This window comes from Aethalodelphis obliquidens, unplaced genomic scaffold (genome assembly GCF_003676395.1).
Source record: "Aethalodelphis obliquidens isolate GAN/ISIS:26980383/991018 unplaced genomic scaffold, ASM367639v1 scaffold43, whole genome shotgun sequence".
Lineage (NCBI taxonomy): Eukaryota > Metazoa > Chordata > Mammalia > Artiodactyla > Delphinidae > Aethalodelphis > Aethalodelphis obliquidens.
The window spans coordinates 9,362,171-9,377,011 of record NW_020837987.1 but is presented as its reverse complement, the minus strand read 5'-3'; the positions used below and the strand labels follow the sequence as shown (position 1 = coordinate 9,377,011).

General features: G+C 51.6%; 2 protein-coding genes across 5 annotated transcripts in view; both read right to left on the bottom strand.

Annotated features, from left to right (window-relative positions):
- Positions 1 to 3,098, bottom strand: part of AXL (AXL receptor tyrosine kinase) — a 30,942-nt gene extending 27,844 nt beyond the window's left edge. For 2 of the 4 annotated variants that reach the window (XM_027079613.1, XM_027079615.1), the window contains exons 1-4: positions 2,817 to 3,097; positions 1,482 to 1,704; positions 1,053 to 1,153; positions 305 to 481 (exon numbers count right to left, since the gene is read on the bottom strand). In XM_027079613.1, the coding sequence (XP_026935414.1) occupies positions 305 to 481; positions 1,053 to 1,153; positions 1,482 to 1,704; positions 2,817 to 2,880 (565 nt within the window). In that variant the 5' untranslated portion in view covers positions 2,881 to 3,097. Of the gene's footprint in view, positions 1 to 304; positions 482 to 1,052; positions 1,154 to 1,481; positions 1,705 to 2,816 lie in introns of all 4 variants that reach the window. The other 2 variants (XM_027079614.1, XM_027079616.1) reach the window with 2 other exon arrangements.
- Positions 3,099 to 11,638: 8,540 nt separating this feature from the next.
- The window catches only part of LOC113605909 (cytochrome P450 2S1-like), a 12,742-nt gene continuing 9,539 nt past the window's right edge, over positions 11,639 to 14,841 (bottom strand). Inside the window, exons 8-9 of the mRNA XM_027079612.1 lie at positions 12,282 to 12,423; positions 11,639 to 12,188 (exon numbers count right to left, since the gene is read on the bottom strand). Of these exons, the coding sequence (XP_026935413.1) occupies positions 12,007 to 12,188; positions 12,282 to 12,423 (324 nt within the window). The 3' untranslated portion in view covers positions 11,639 to 12,006. The remainder of the gene's footprint in view (positions 12,189 to 12,281; positions 12,424 to 14,841) is intronic.

Sequence of the window (14,841 nt, the reverse complement as noted above, 5' to 3'; positions counted from 1 at the left end):
TTCTCTGCAGAGAGGCTGGCATGAATGGAGGGGGAAAGAGCAGAGAGACGGGGAGACACACAGAGCAACAGAGAGAGATGGAGACAGAAAGAAAACATACAGAGGGAAACGAGATAGATGGGGACAGAAATGCAGAGACAGAGATACTCAGAGACAAAGAGAAAAAACTAGAGGGAGACTCAGAGACAGAGACAGACAGAGAAGGACAGTGGGACGAGCAGACCCTCACACAGAGGCATGAAGGGCTCCCCACTTCCATCCTGTCTGGCCCTCTACACTGAGCTGACCACATCCCTGGACTCACCTGGAACACGGAGTGTGTGCTGGGCACTGTGGTCCACGGTTGCAGTTAGGGAGACAGCATCCTGGAGCCAGAGTAGGTCCACGGGCTCTGGGGGTCCCTGGGCCCGGCAGCTCAGGTTGAAGGGAGTGTTGGCAGCCACAGTCCTGTCCTCAGGCTCCTCCAGGAAGTAAGGCAGACCTGGGCGGGGAGCAGTGGTGAAGGCTGGGGTCCCTCTGAGCCCCCTAGGTGTCTGACTCACCACTAGGATGTTGTAGGGTGCAGGGTCTTTGACCCCTATGTCTGACCCCTCAGGACACCTCTACCCACAGGAAACATGATCCCAATATCCGACTCTCCCCACCAATGTCTGAGCTCCAGGACATCTGAGCCTCTCATGTCTCTTTTCCAGAATGTCTTACTCCTTCCTGCTCTTCATGCCACCTTATCTATGAGGAAAGTGAGGCCCCTGGGGGGTGAGGGAGAGGGTTAAGTTGTGCCTCAGACCCTTGATCTGACCCCCGAATATCCTGCCTCAACCATGTGTGACCTCAGGACAGCTGACAGACCCAAAGATATCCCCCCCCCGCCCAAAACATATAATCTTGTGCAGGCCTGCCCCCAATAATTTATAGACCCCTCCAGCTGCCTGACCCTCCAAGATCTCTGACATTCTTAGGTTGTACGTCCCCAACGCACGCCGTGAATCCTCCAGCACCCTCTGACCCCTCAGGATTCTTGGTCTCCCACGACCTCTGAGCCCAGGGCTCACCCTCCAGCCCGACGTAGCCAGGCTGGGACACGAAGGTCTTTCTGCCCAGGACCACGGCACACTGGTACCATCCAGCATCTGAGAGCTGCAGGGACGAGATTCTGACAGGGCAAGAGGAGGGACAGAGAGGTTCAGGGTCAAAGCTGCACCTGGGGAGGGGGTCCTCAGAACTGAAAGAGGAGAGTCTGGGCTGGAAACTCGTAAGACCGAGTAAGTGGGTACTATTATTAACTCATTTTACAGAAGAGGAAAGTGAAAGCCAGGGTTAGTTATGTCACATGCCCAAAGCCATGCAGCTAGCGAGTGGCCACACTGGGGTCCAACCCAGGTGGGCTCCTGCGAGTGACTCTGCAGCCAGCATGTGGTGGAGGTGGGGACACAGGGGTCAGGAGGGATGCGGGTCGCGTCTGGTTAGCGGAGGCCGGGCACCTGAGTTGGCTGACCACTTTCCAGTCATCCTGCCCGTCTTCGCCCAGGGGCACCTGGGTCTGGGTGCTGTCTGCCAGCTCTAGGACCTGTCCATCCCGAAGCCAGGTCACCTCGGGGGGCTCCCCCTGAACCTGGAGCTCACACCGAAGGGCCCCCATGAGTCCTCGGGCACCAGTGATGTTCCCTGGACTCCCCACAAAGGGGTGCCCCTCAGCCTGCGGGCCTGCAGGGAGATGGGGAAGAATTCACTCAGGAAACCCTGCTCCCCTCCGACTCCTTGGTTCCACCCGTGCCGGCCTGCCTACTGCCAGGACCCCGCCAGGCCCTTAGGCCCACATAGTTGCAGAGTGACCTCAGCAGGGGGTGTGGAGGGTAGAGGCTTTGAGGGGAAGATGGGAGCCTTCCCAGGGGACTGGGGTCCGGCCTCCAGCCTCCGTCCGTTGGGAGTAGGCCCGGGGTCTGGCAGCCTCCCACGCCCTGACTGCCCGGCAGGCCTGCCCTCCCTTAGCGTCTCTAGAGACTTGACAGATTAGGCTGGTGGATGGTGGGGAAGAAAAGGGAATGGGAGGGAGAGGAGAGAGAGAGAAACAGGGAAGGAGAGTCAGAGAGAGGAACCAGAGAAAGTCAGGCAGACAGAGAGGGACAGAAACCCGGAGCGACAGAGGATAAGAGATGGAGAGAGACACCCCAGAGGGGAAAAAGTGGTAGGAGAGACACACAGAGGGAAATGGACAGAAGGAGACAAAAACAGACTGACAGAGACAGTGATAGAGACACTTAGGGCACAGGGAGAGATAAAGACAGAGACTGGAGAGAGAGAGAGAAATGGAGATCCACAGAGATGGTAGGATTGGAGGCAGAGCCCCTGGCCCCAGAGGTGGAACGCGCAGACAAACAGCCATGGGGTAAGGAGAAGTGGGGGTGACAGTGACGAGGGACTTCCCCTAGGGCTCTGGAGCCTCCTCATCCCGCTGCCTGACTTCGGGGTCCTTTCTGGAAGATTCCTTTCCGGGCAGCCCCCAGCTCAGCCCCTCTCCCCAAGGCCCCCAACTCAAGTCCAGCCCCTACCCTTGCCCTCAGCTTCTCCTGTCTGTCTGTCTGTTTGTGTCCATCTCTTCCCATCTCTGACCCTCTTAGTTTCTGTTTCTTGCCCTTCTGCTCTCTCAAGAGTCCCTTTTTCCTTCCCTCTCTTGGTTTGTCTCTGTGTATACCCTCCCCCTCTGTTGTCCCAAGAAAACTCCCTGAGCCAGACCAGGACTCCCGACTCACCCCCCTCAAACACCTGCCATCCATCCCTCTCCTTTCCCTCCTCCCCCAGCGCCCCCCATCACTCACCCTCGGGAGCCACGCACCCCCAGTAGCACAGCGCCCAGCACCAGGCCAGCAGGACCCTGCCCATCCTCGGGGCACCACGCAATCAATGTCAAACTTTCCTCAGAAGTTGCTGGGCACCCCGTGGGGGAGGGGGCAGGGCCGGGTTGTGCCCGGCCCTCCCCCCAGCTCCGGGCTCCCCGGATTTGGCACTGCCCGCCTGGCACAGCGGAGCGGGGGGCGCCCTCACCCGGCTCTGCTCGGCGGCGCCTTCCCAGCTACCCTGCCTCCTTCTCTCCCTCCCAGATTTCGGGCAACGCTTTCCCCGCCCCTGGCTTCCCCCCCCCCACACCCCGCCTCCGCCCACCGGCCGGAGCCCAAGGGGCCACCTGGACTTCAAGAGGTTAACGCGGAGAGAAGAGGACCAGCTCTGTCTTAAAGGGGCCCTGAAGGGAGGCTGAGGAGGGGGAAGGGGGCCCCAGGTGGCTACGCCCCTAATCGTGGGCCAGCGAGGCAGGGAAGCTGTGCTTCTCCCTATCCCGGCTCTGGGCGCTGTCCCTCTGGGCTCTCTCAGTGTCTGGTAAACATTCCTCCAGAACTCCTCTCCCCTCTGCGACGCCCCCCTCCCCTGCCTCCACCCCCAGCCCAGCCCAGCCAGGCACTCCCCCTCTCACTCACAGCTCCTCAGACAAGGACACACACACACACACACACACACACACACACACACACACACTCACAGATGTCATCCACACACAGAGGCTGGGACAGGAGGAGACACGCAGGGGCACGCCACCGGCTCACACTCAGACAAGCCAGGTCAGGAGCTCCTCCATTCGTGGAGAAACCTCAGAAACCAGAAATGGGAGGACACTGCTGCGTGGGCATCCCTGGGGGAAGACTTGGGGAGACGTGGATCCTCATACAAAAGAGATCCACATGGGCATGAAACAGGACATCAGTGGATGGGCACTCACAGGGGTGCCCAAAGACCTGGGTGGGAATCCCGCCTCTACCACTAACCCTGTGACCTTACAAGTGACTGGCCTCCCTGAGCCTCGCTTTGTCCATCTGTAAGGTGGGAACAGCAATAGAACCCACTTAGCAGGCTACGGAGAAGCTGTCCTGGGACAGTGCACGTGCAGTTTTTTGCACGTGGTGACGACAGCTGACAAGGTGCCCTGGATTTTTTGCATCTCATCTGTATGTCTCTCTGTGCACTTGCATGGCTGTCTCCCTCTGGTGGATTGTGTATCCTGATCCTTGTAGATCCAGGGCCTGTGTGCTGGTTCTCCTGCTTGTCCGTTTACTTCCCACCATGTGTTTTGCACATGGTGGAGGTGGGGGGGGGTCTCTGCAAGCCTGAGTGTCTGTGTAGGAGGGGGCTGGCCACCCACCTCTCCGCTCTTGGCTGTTCTGTTTGTGTATTGGCATCCCTACAGCTCCTTATAAACTCCTCTCCTTTCAGCCTCCCGATGTCTCTCCCACCTGCCTCTTCTCACTCCGAGGAGTCCAGCCCCATCCTTTCCCACCAGGACCCTGCCTTGGCCTCCTCCCTGGCCTCCCCCCAGGCCTCCTTGCCTCCACCCTTACTCCCTCCAACCCATCTCCCATTCATAAGCAGAGGGATGTTTCTGAAACTCAGATCTGACCCTGTCCCCTCCCTGCTTAACCTTGGCTCCCCATTGCCCTCAGGGCGAGCTCCCGGCTCCACAACCTGGCACTCAGGGCTCTTCCCCATCAGCTTTCCTGAGCTGTGTCATTTGTGTCCCATTTCAGTGACAGCCTCAGCATCTATTCTGCCACCCAAGCCCGACCCTCAGGGTCCTCTTGGACAGCCCCCACCCTCAATAAGTTTCCAAGTGCCAAGGAGGATTCGATTTAGCTCCACAAACCTTTCTCCTGCCTGGCCTTGCTGTCCTTCCCATGGTCTCACCCTGGTCCAGCCCCATCTTCTCCCACCTGGACCCCTGCTCTGGCCTCCTCCCTGGTCTCCTGGCCTCCACTCTCTCTCCCTCTAACCTGTCAACAGCAAGAAGAATGTCTCTCAATCCCAAATCAAACCCTTTTCCACCTTTGCCCCAAACCTTCCAAGATAAACCCCGAAACTGCTTGCCTTGACCCCTCATGTCCACCTGGCTCCTTTCTCTTGTTCACAAGCTTTAGGGCCTCCTCCTGCAGCTCTATGCCCCCAACTCCTACACGCCCTCAGCCCCATCTCAATTGTCCCTTCTCCTTGGCATCACTGCCTGGTCCTTCCCAGTCAACTCTAGGTCCCCGTGTTGTTCACTCCTAACACTTTGTCCTTTTCTTTGGCTTGGGCTGTCCCAATATATTTATTGGTGTGACTGTGTGTCTCATGGTCTGCGGGCTCTGGGAGTGTAGGCACTGGGTATATCTTGGGTACCACTGTGTCCGCACCACCATGTAAAAGACCTTTCCTAAAGGGGCCAATTCATTATTGTGGCATTTTGGGGGGACGCAAATATGTGCAAAGATCTGCCCACTTGTTTGAATACGCTGGGTGGTCCTACACACCTAGGACACGGTGGACCCAGCTGTGTGCGTGGCCAACTTGAATCTGTGTTCGTTCTTTCAAGAACTATTTGCTGAGTATCAAATATGTGTTTGCAATTGGCTTTCAAATGCATTTTATTTATTTATTTTTTTATACATAGTATTTTTATTTTATTTTTTATTTTATTATGGTCCTGCTGTGCGGCATGTGGGATCTTAATTCCCCCACCAGGGATGGAACCCTAACCCTAGCCCTACAGTGGAAGCACGGAGTCTTTTAAACGACTGGACCCCCAGGGAAGTCCCTCAAATGCATTTTAAAAATGAGATGGGGGAATTCCCTGGCGGTCCAGTGGTTAGGACTCGGTGCTTTCATTGCTGAACTGCTGAAGGTGCAGGTTCCGATCCCTGGTCGGGGAACTAAGATCCTGAAAGTCGTGAGGCACGGCCAAAAAAAGAAAGGTGAGATGGACAGGTGGATAGAAATGTTCCCTGTGCCAGAGGCGGGGATTCCACAGTGAGCAAGACTGCCCTCATGGAGCTCATATTCCAAGTGGAAGAGGGAGAAAAGCCAGAGAAATGTTTATCAGATTGCAACACGGGAAGCGAGAAAAAAATAAAGTTGGGGAAGGGATATCAAGGGGAGCGGGGGCAGTGCCATTTTAGAGAAAGTAGTCAGGGAAGTGCTCTCTGAGGTTATGATCAAGTTCTGAAGTAAATTAGCAAGTGAGTCATATAGGAAAGGGCATTCCAGGCAGAGGGAACAGCCGGTGCAAAGGCCTGGGGGCAGGCCTGCAGGGAACTTCAAGGAGAAGACCCGTGTGGCTGGAATGGATGGAGGTCAGGGAGTAGGTGAGATCAGGGAGGGCATTGGCCTGGGGAGGAGGACTTTGGCTTTTATTCTAAATATGACAGAATGCACTAAGGGGCTATTCCCCCCACCCAGCTTTACTGAGGGATAATTGGTCAAAATGTATAAATTTAATGGGGAATTCCCCGGCAGTCCAGTGGTTAGGACTTGGCCCTTTCACTGCTGAGGGCCCAGGTTCGATCCCTGGTTGGGGAACTGGGGAACTAAGATCCCACAAGCCATGCAGCATGGCAAAATAAATAAATAAATAGATAGATAGATAGATAGATAAATTTAAGGTGTACAACATGATTTACTACATGTATATATTGCAAAGGGATTACCACAATAAAGATAATTAACCCATCCATTACCTCACATAGTTACCATTTTTTGGTGTGTATAGTGAGAACATTTAAGATCTACTCTCTTAGTAAATTTCAAGTATACAGTACAGTATTATCTATAGTCACCATGCTGTACATTAGGTCCCCAGAACTTATTCATCTTGTAACTGAAAATCTGTACCCTTTGATCAACATCTCCCCATTTCTCCCCCACCCCCAGCCTCTGGCAACAACAATTCTTTTACTTAATTAAGTAATTATTAATTAATTTTTATTGCGAGACAATTGACCTATAACACTATATTAGTTTCAGATGTACACAGTGATCCTATATTTGTATATGGTGTGAAATGATCACCATGGTAAGTCTACTTAACATCCATCACTACGCGATTACAATTTTTTTTCGTTATGAAACTTTTAAGATTTACTCTCTTAGCAACTTTCAAATGTATAATACAGTTTTATTAACGATAGTCACCGTGCTACATGACATCTCTCTGTTTCTATGAATTCAGCTTTTCTATATTCCACATATAAGTGAGATCATACAGTATTTGCCTTTCTCTGTCTGACTTATTTCACTTAGCATAATGACTTCAAGGTCCATCCATGTTTGTCACAAATGGCAGGGTTTCCTTTTTTTTATGGCTGAATAATATTCTGTTACATATCTATATCACATTTTCTTTTTTTTAAAAAATTTTGGCTGCGTTGGGTCTTCGTTGCTGCACGTGGGCTTTCCCTAGTTGCGGCGAGCGGGGGCTACTCTTTGTTGTGGTGTGCAGTCTTCTCATTGCAGTGGCTTCTCTTGTTGGGCGGAGCATGGGCACGTGGGCTTCAGTAGCTGAGGCTTGTGGGCTCTAGAGCGCAGGCTCAGTAGTTGTGGCACACAGGCTTAGCTGCTCCGTGGCATGTGGGATCCTCCCGGACCAGGGCTTGAACCCACGTCACCTGCGTTGGCAGGCAAATTCCTAACCACTGTACCACCAGGGAAGCCTGTCACATTTTCTTTATCCACTCATCTGCTGACACTTAGATTGCTTCTGTATCTTGGCTATCGTGAATAATGCTGCCATGGACACAGGGGTGCAGATATCTCTTTTGGGACACTGATTTCGTTTCCTTTGGATATATACCAAGGAGAGGGACTGTTGGATCCTATGACAATTCTATTTTTAATTTTTTGAGGAACCTCCATATTGTTTTCCATAGTGGCTGCACCAATTTACATTCCCACCAACGGTGCACAAGGGTTCCCCACTGGGGGGCAGAGCAGGGGAGAGACCTGATTTGATTTGGGTTTTTTTTGTTTTTTTTTTTTGCGGTACGCGGGCCTCTCACTGTTGTGGCCTCTCCCGTCGTGGAGCACAGGCTCCGTACGTGCAGGCTCAGCGGCCATGGTTCACGGGCCCAGCCGCTCCGCGGCACGTGGGATCTTCCTGGACCGTGGCACGAACCCGTGTCCCCTGCATCGGCAGGCGGACTCTCAACCACTGCGCCACCAGGGAAGCCCTGATTTGGTTTTAAAGGCCAGTAAGTGAAAAGTTGATGGGAAACTTTCTAACAGAGGGATCAGGACCTGGACACACTATATGGGAACATTTATTATTGAGATATGATGTGCCTGGAAGGGGCCCAGCCCACCCAGTGAGGAGCTCTTGGGCCAGAATGAGCCCAAATCTGATCTAACTTCCAGTTTACAGAGAATTCCTGGCAATGGAAAGACATCTTGAGTAGCACCCCAAAGATGCCATCAGCCAAATCTGGGATGTGAAAAATGACACAGGGCAAACGACCTGTGTGACTAGTTTCTTGAAGAAATTAGTGGCATTACCAAAGGGGAAAGGCAGGGAGGGATAAATTAGCAGTTTGGACTTAAAATATACACCCTACTATATATAAAATAGATAACCAGCAAGGATCTACTGTATAGCACAGGGAACTACTCAATATCTTGTAATAACCTATAATGGAAGAGAATATAAAAAAAGAATTATATATATTTATGTATATGTATAATTGAATCCCTGTGCTGTACATCTGAAACTAACACAACATTGTAAATCAACTATATTTCAACAAAAATTAAAAAAATAAGTGGCATAAAAAAGGTTGGGAATGGTTACAGCTTTAGAAGACCTAAGCATCCAAATGAGGCACTGAATGATGAGCCTTTGGATATAGATTTGAACAAACACGCCTATGAAGTACATTTCTGCAACCATCAGGGAAACGTGAACACTAACACAGCAAAATTGCTAACTGTGATAGGTGTGAAAATGGTATCTCGGTTGTGACTCTTCTTGTTTTTTTCCTTGCGGTACGCGGGCCTCTCACTGTTGTGGCCTCTCCCGTTGTGGAGCACAGGCTCCGGACGTGCAGGCTCAGCGGCCATGGCTCACGGGCCCAGCCGCTCTGCGGCATGTGGGATCTTCCCGGACCGGGCACGAACCCACGTCCCCCGCATCGGCAGGCGGACTCTCAACCACGGCGCTACCAGGGAAACCCGGTTGTGACTCTTAAAAAGTGGATTTTAGGGAATTCCCTGGTGGTCCAGTGGTTAGGACTATGCTTTCACTGCTGTGGGCCTGGGTTCAGTCAGGGAACTAAGATCCTGCAAGCCATGTGGCCAAAAAAAAAAAAAAAAAACAAAAGAGTGGATTTTAAAGGGGAGTTATTTTCTTAATAAGTTAGGAGTCTTTGTTGGGCGTAATGAAAGTTTTGGGTGTAGATAATGTGAAGGTTATACATTGTGAATATATTTAATGCCACTGAATCGTACACTTACAAGTGGTGAAAATGGTAAATATTATGTTATGTATATTTTACACCCGCCCCCCAAAAAAAACAAACCGAACCCCACACTGATTGTAAAGACTTTTACTTTGGGGTCCAATAATTATTGTTTAAGACATTTTGAGTTTTTGTTTTTCTTTTGCCTGCTCCTGGAATCATCCTAATTCATGTCAACTTTCATATTGATGCAGTGCAAGGTCCATCCTTCCTCAAATAAATGAATTTGCTGGTATTTCTCATCCCAAGTTTCCCTGAATGTGAATTTTGAGTACAAAGGAAAGCAAGTCATTGCCTTCATTTAAAGGGAGGAAACATCAAACCTTATTCATTCCTTTTCATATCACACTGACATAAAAAGTAGTAATAATAAATCCAAGAACTTAGCACGTATTTTGTTCCTATTAAGTTCCAGAATTTTTCACATCTCTTCTTTTAAGTTTGGCAAGTCTTTTAGATGCTAAATCTTCAGTGAAGGTGTCATCAACTAGAAAGTGGCAAAGTTAGGATCTGATCCCCATCACATCTTTCTATTTCCCATCATATCACTGTTTTGTGCTACCTCTGTAGAATTTAAGCCAAAAAATAAAGTGATAACATCATGGAAAATTAAAAAAAAAAAAGGAAACTTTAGCTAACGATCTATGCATTGCTGAAGCATTCAGAGGTCGATGTCTGCAACTTATTTTTTGGTTTGTTTTCGGTCGTGCGGCGTGGCACGCGGGATCTTAGTTCCCTGATCAGAGATCGAACCTGCGCCTCCACAGTGGAAGTGTGCAGTCCTAACCACTGGACCGCCAGGGAATTCCCTGCAATTTATTCTGAAATGCCTAAAAAAATGAGCTGGCTGGGCAGGTGGAAAGAAATGTGCTAATGCAGCATGGCAACCAAAGTGGGAGAGCCTAGGCGGTAGCCCATGGGTATTTCCGTATAATCCCCTTAACTTTGCTGCATGTTTGAAAATTGTCATAATAAAATGTTGGGGGGAAAAATGTCCTTTACTATGAGAAATGTGTATTCAATTATTTTCTGAGATTTGCTTTAAAATCACTGTAAGAGAGTGATAGATGAAATAAAATTAGCCGAAAGTTGATGATTATCGAATGAGGCCCGGTCATGGGCCCACGGGTTCATTGTACTATTCTCTCTACTGGTGTGTGTTTGAAAACTTCCTTATTAGATAATTGACAAAGAAAAAGATACTTCTGGCTCTCTAGTGAAGAGAAGGGAGGAGGGAACGGGTGGCAGGAGAGGCCAGAGTGAGGGTAGGGTTTGTGTTTCGGCGTGTGCTTTCAGTTTGGGAGGGCGCCCAGGGTGGGAAGTGGTCACCTTCGGGTTTTCCCTAACTGAGGCCCCCAACTCTCCTACCCGCAAGCCTCCCACCCCCTGCCCTAGGCCTGCAGTTCTGCCCCCCCCCCAACATCCCCCTCCCCGGAAGTGACCCCCGGGACCCCCCCCCCCCCCCCCCCCCCCCCCCCCCCCCCCGCCCCGCCACCTCCACATCTGCTACTGATGTCAACAGCCAGGGTAGGCGGGGGCCATGTTTTTCGGTTCCCGCCTAGCCTCCAGGGAGGGGTGGACCCCCTCCATCCCCACTCCTTACTCACAATGATGGACACTGTCACACACATACTAGGCCCTGCCCTGGGCCAGAGACAAACTTTTATTGCAAAACGGGGACCTTCGAGTCACAAGGACGTCAGACCTGGCCTCTTCCCTGCAACGGGGAGTTGGAATCTGGCTCCATCCACTGGGTCTAACTGGAGGCGGGTGGGGGGAGCAGGGGAGGTTTTCAACATGGTTATATAAGCTGGAGTGTGTGTGTGTGTGTGTGCGTGTGCGTGTGCATGTGTGTGTGTGTGGTGTGTTCCCCTGATCTGAGTTTCCACGTATGTCCAAGTTTACTTTGTCCCCAGGCTTGTGCACAATTGCACACTGGGGTGTGTCTGTATTTGGGAGCATTTGGGGGATCAGGCTGCCTGGAAAGGGGTGCCCTTGAGGGCTGAAGGTGCGGAGGAGGCCAGGGCTGGGCCTCCGCAGGAGTCGTATATCTTAGCGGGAAGATACCCCGGAGGCGGGCGGGTGTCCCACATGGGCTGGCTGTGTGGTTCAGTGGTTGGGGGCATGTGGATGACGACAGTCTTATGCCTGGAGAGCGGTACGGTCACCTGAGGGCTGAGGACAGAGATGGTCTTTGTGTGGTGACATGAGGTGGCATGGGGCATGTTCTCTGCTCTAGGCTCCCAGAGATGGTAGCCCTGGTAAGTCTGATGAGTTAAGAGGGCACGTGCGCTGCACACACTGTGGCTGTTTCCGTGGCTTGTGAAGGCGGCAGCTGAATCCCCACGCGTGGGTTGTGGGTCCGGGGGAGCTGTGCTGCGTATGAGTTGGTGGGTTATCCGGGCATGTGGTTGTGATTCCAGATGGACTAAATTTGTCAGTAGAAAGCTGCGTGGCCGAGTTGCCTTGTGGCCCTCGTGGGTGTGTCTGGGTGTGTGGTTGCGTGGTCTGATGACCCTGTGGATGTGTAGGCTGAATATATGTGTGACCGACTCTAGAAAACAGCTACAGGTGTGCGAAGGTGGCTGCCTGTGGTGTAGGCGTGTGGCTCAGGAGACACAGCCATGTCCATGGCAACCGCCAAGGCTACTACCTCCCAAGTTTCCCTTCTTCACCCGGTCCACACGGTGGGGTGGGGTGGAGGTCAGCGGGGCCGGAATTGCAGCTGGAAGGCTTGGGGGATGTTGAAAAGGCCACTGACGGCTGGCTGGAGGCTCAGGGCACCCGGTGGGCACGGGTTCCCCAGCGAGAAGGCCTGCAGGATGGCGGTGAACAGGAGGAAGAGCTCGGTCCGAGCCAGGCCCTCCCCGAGGCAGACACGCTTACCTGGAGGGGAGACAGATGGCGCTGTGCCAACCATCCTCACACCCAGGCCTGTGGGAGGACCAGTGGGTAGACAGGGGCGGACCCAGCAGATACCTAAGGAGAAGGGCAGGAAGGCCTCGTGCTTTTTGAACTTTCCATCTGCATCCAGGAATCGTCCTGGGTTGAACTCCTCGGGCTGTTTGAAGACCTCAGGGTCATGCAGGATGGAACCAAGGAGGGGGAAGACCTCCGTGCCCTGAGGGGAGATCATAACAAAACTACAAACATCCCTCACCCCGCAGGCCTTCAGTCCTCGAGGGCAGAGCACAAGAGTCTGGTGTGTTGGGGAAACGGGTTCACGAAACATAGCGGCATCAATGTTTATCGAGGGCTTGTTATGTGTCAGGCACTTTATTAAGCACTACATATGTATCGCCTCATATGTAATAGGTACATGTATTATACTCACACACACACACTCACAAACGTCCACACAAACTCACTAAATCTTTTTAACAAGTCTAGGGAACAGTTAGTAATATGATCCCAGTTTAAAGATGGGGGAGGGACTTCCCTGGTGGTCCAGTGGCCTAAGACTCCGCGCTCCCAATGCAGGGGACTCAGGGTTCGATCCCTGGCCGGGGAACTAGATCCCACATGCATGCCACAACTAAGAGTTCGCATGCCACAACTAAGGAGCCCTCTTGCCGCAACTAAGACCCGGCACAACCAAATAAATAAATAAATTAAATATTTAAAAAACCAAACCAACGAAAGATAATGTCTTAGAGGCTGCTTATAAGGCGGGGAAAATAACTGTCCACGGGTTAAACAGGGTGCTAGGAACAGTCAGGTCTGTAACTCGGTAGTACAAATGGATTAAAGGATAGGGCTAACACGGATGCAACAGTGTGGAATATTAAAAAAAAAAAAAAAAAAAGATGGAGGACTTCCCTGGTGGTCCAGTGGTTAAGACTCCGTGCTCCCACTATAGGGGACACGGGTTCGATCCCTGGTCAGGGAACTAAGATCCTGCAAGTCGCGTGGTACAGCCAAAACAAACAAAAAGTGGGAAAACAGAGGCCCAGAGAACGTAAGCAACTTGCCCAAAGCAACATTTGGACGTGGCAGAGCTTGTTATTTTTATGTTTGTTTTTAAACTTTGGGGCTATGTTGTGATTCAGCTGTGGCTGTCCTAAGGCACTTAGCTAAGAGTCCAGCTTTCTGCCACTATGATCTTCTGGAGGTGAAGGGTGGGTGGATGGGGGCTGCCCGTGAAGGCTTCCCCCGCCCAGGTTTGGGGAGAGGGGCAGCCCCTTCCGCTGAGATCAGAGTCCCCATGTTCCCAGGGCTGTGGTGGAGGGTGAAGGAAGGTAGGGAGTACGAGGAGAGGGCGAGGGGTCTCCTTTGTTAGGGATTCTGGCTAACGGGGCTTCGAGTTGGGAAGGTGAGTGAGGCTTCAGGAAAAGGTCAGGCTAATGTTGTTAAAATAAGAGAAAGGCAGATAGCAGTGTTTAACCACTGCTAAAGCATAGGCACTGGGTTCAAATCCTGCCCCTACCGCTTGTAGGCTGGGAGAGCTTGCCAAGTCTTCTAACCTTTCAAGGCCTCAGTTTCCTCATTTGTAAAATGGGTGTGATAATGACGATAATGATGTGATAATGATGTAGTGCTGCTCTGAAGATTAAATAAGGTAATACATGTAAAGCATTTAGAATAATACCTGGCACAGAGCAGATCCTCGATCACAGATGCCTGTTATTGCTATGATCGTTATCAGTAGTTGCTGTAGTTGCAAGAGTCATTGCTTTAGCAATAGTCGCTGCTGTGGTGTACATAGGAGCCCCACCCCCGGCACAAAGAGTTCATTCGGTGTTTTACAAGCATCATTTCACAGATTCCTTACAATCCCAAGATGATACTATTATTACTCCCAATTTAGAAGAGGAGGGACTTCTCCGGTGGCACAGTGGTTAAGAATCCACCTGTTTGGGGCTTCCCTGGTGGCGCAGTGGTTGAGAGTCCGCCTGCCGATGCAGGCGACACGGGATCGTGCCCCGGTCCGGGAAGATCCCACATGCCGCGGAGCAACTAAGCCCGTGCACCACAACTACTGAGTCTGCGCTCTAGAGCCCGTGAGCCACAACTACTGAGCCTGCGTGCCACAACTACTGAAGCCCGTGCGCCTAGAGCCCGGGCTCCACAACAAGAGAAGCCACCGCAATGAGAAGCCCGCGCACGGCAACAAAGTGTAGCCCGCGCTCGCCGCAACTAGAGAAAGCCTGTGTGCAACGGAGACCCAACGCAGCCAAAAATATATTAATTAATTAATTAATTTAAAAGAAAAAAAAAAAGAAGAGGAGTAGATGGAGGTTCAGAGGGTGAAGTGATTTGCCCAAGGTCTCAGCTAGAAAACAGCAGGACTGGATTCTAACTGCTATGAACTGGATTCTACAATAAAGCTCAAGGAGGGAGCAGGTTGCCCGGAAGGCACCTTCGGTTTCCAGGGAGAGGTCGTCGCCCCCTGGTGGTAGTGGTTCTGAGTTGCTCTGGAATGAAGGGGCAGGAACTGAGAGAGAGAGAGAGAGAGAGAGAGAGAGAGAGAGAAAGAGTGTGTGTGAGAGAGAGTGTGTGTGTGTGTGTGTGTGTGTGTGTGTGTGTGTGTGTGTGTGTG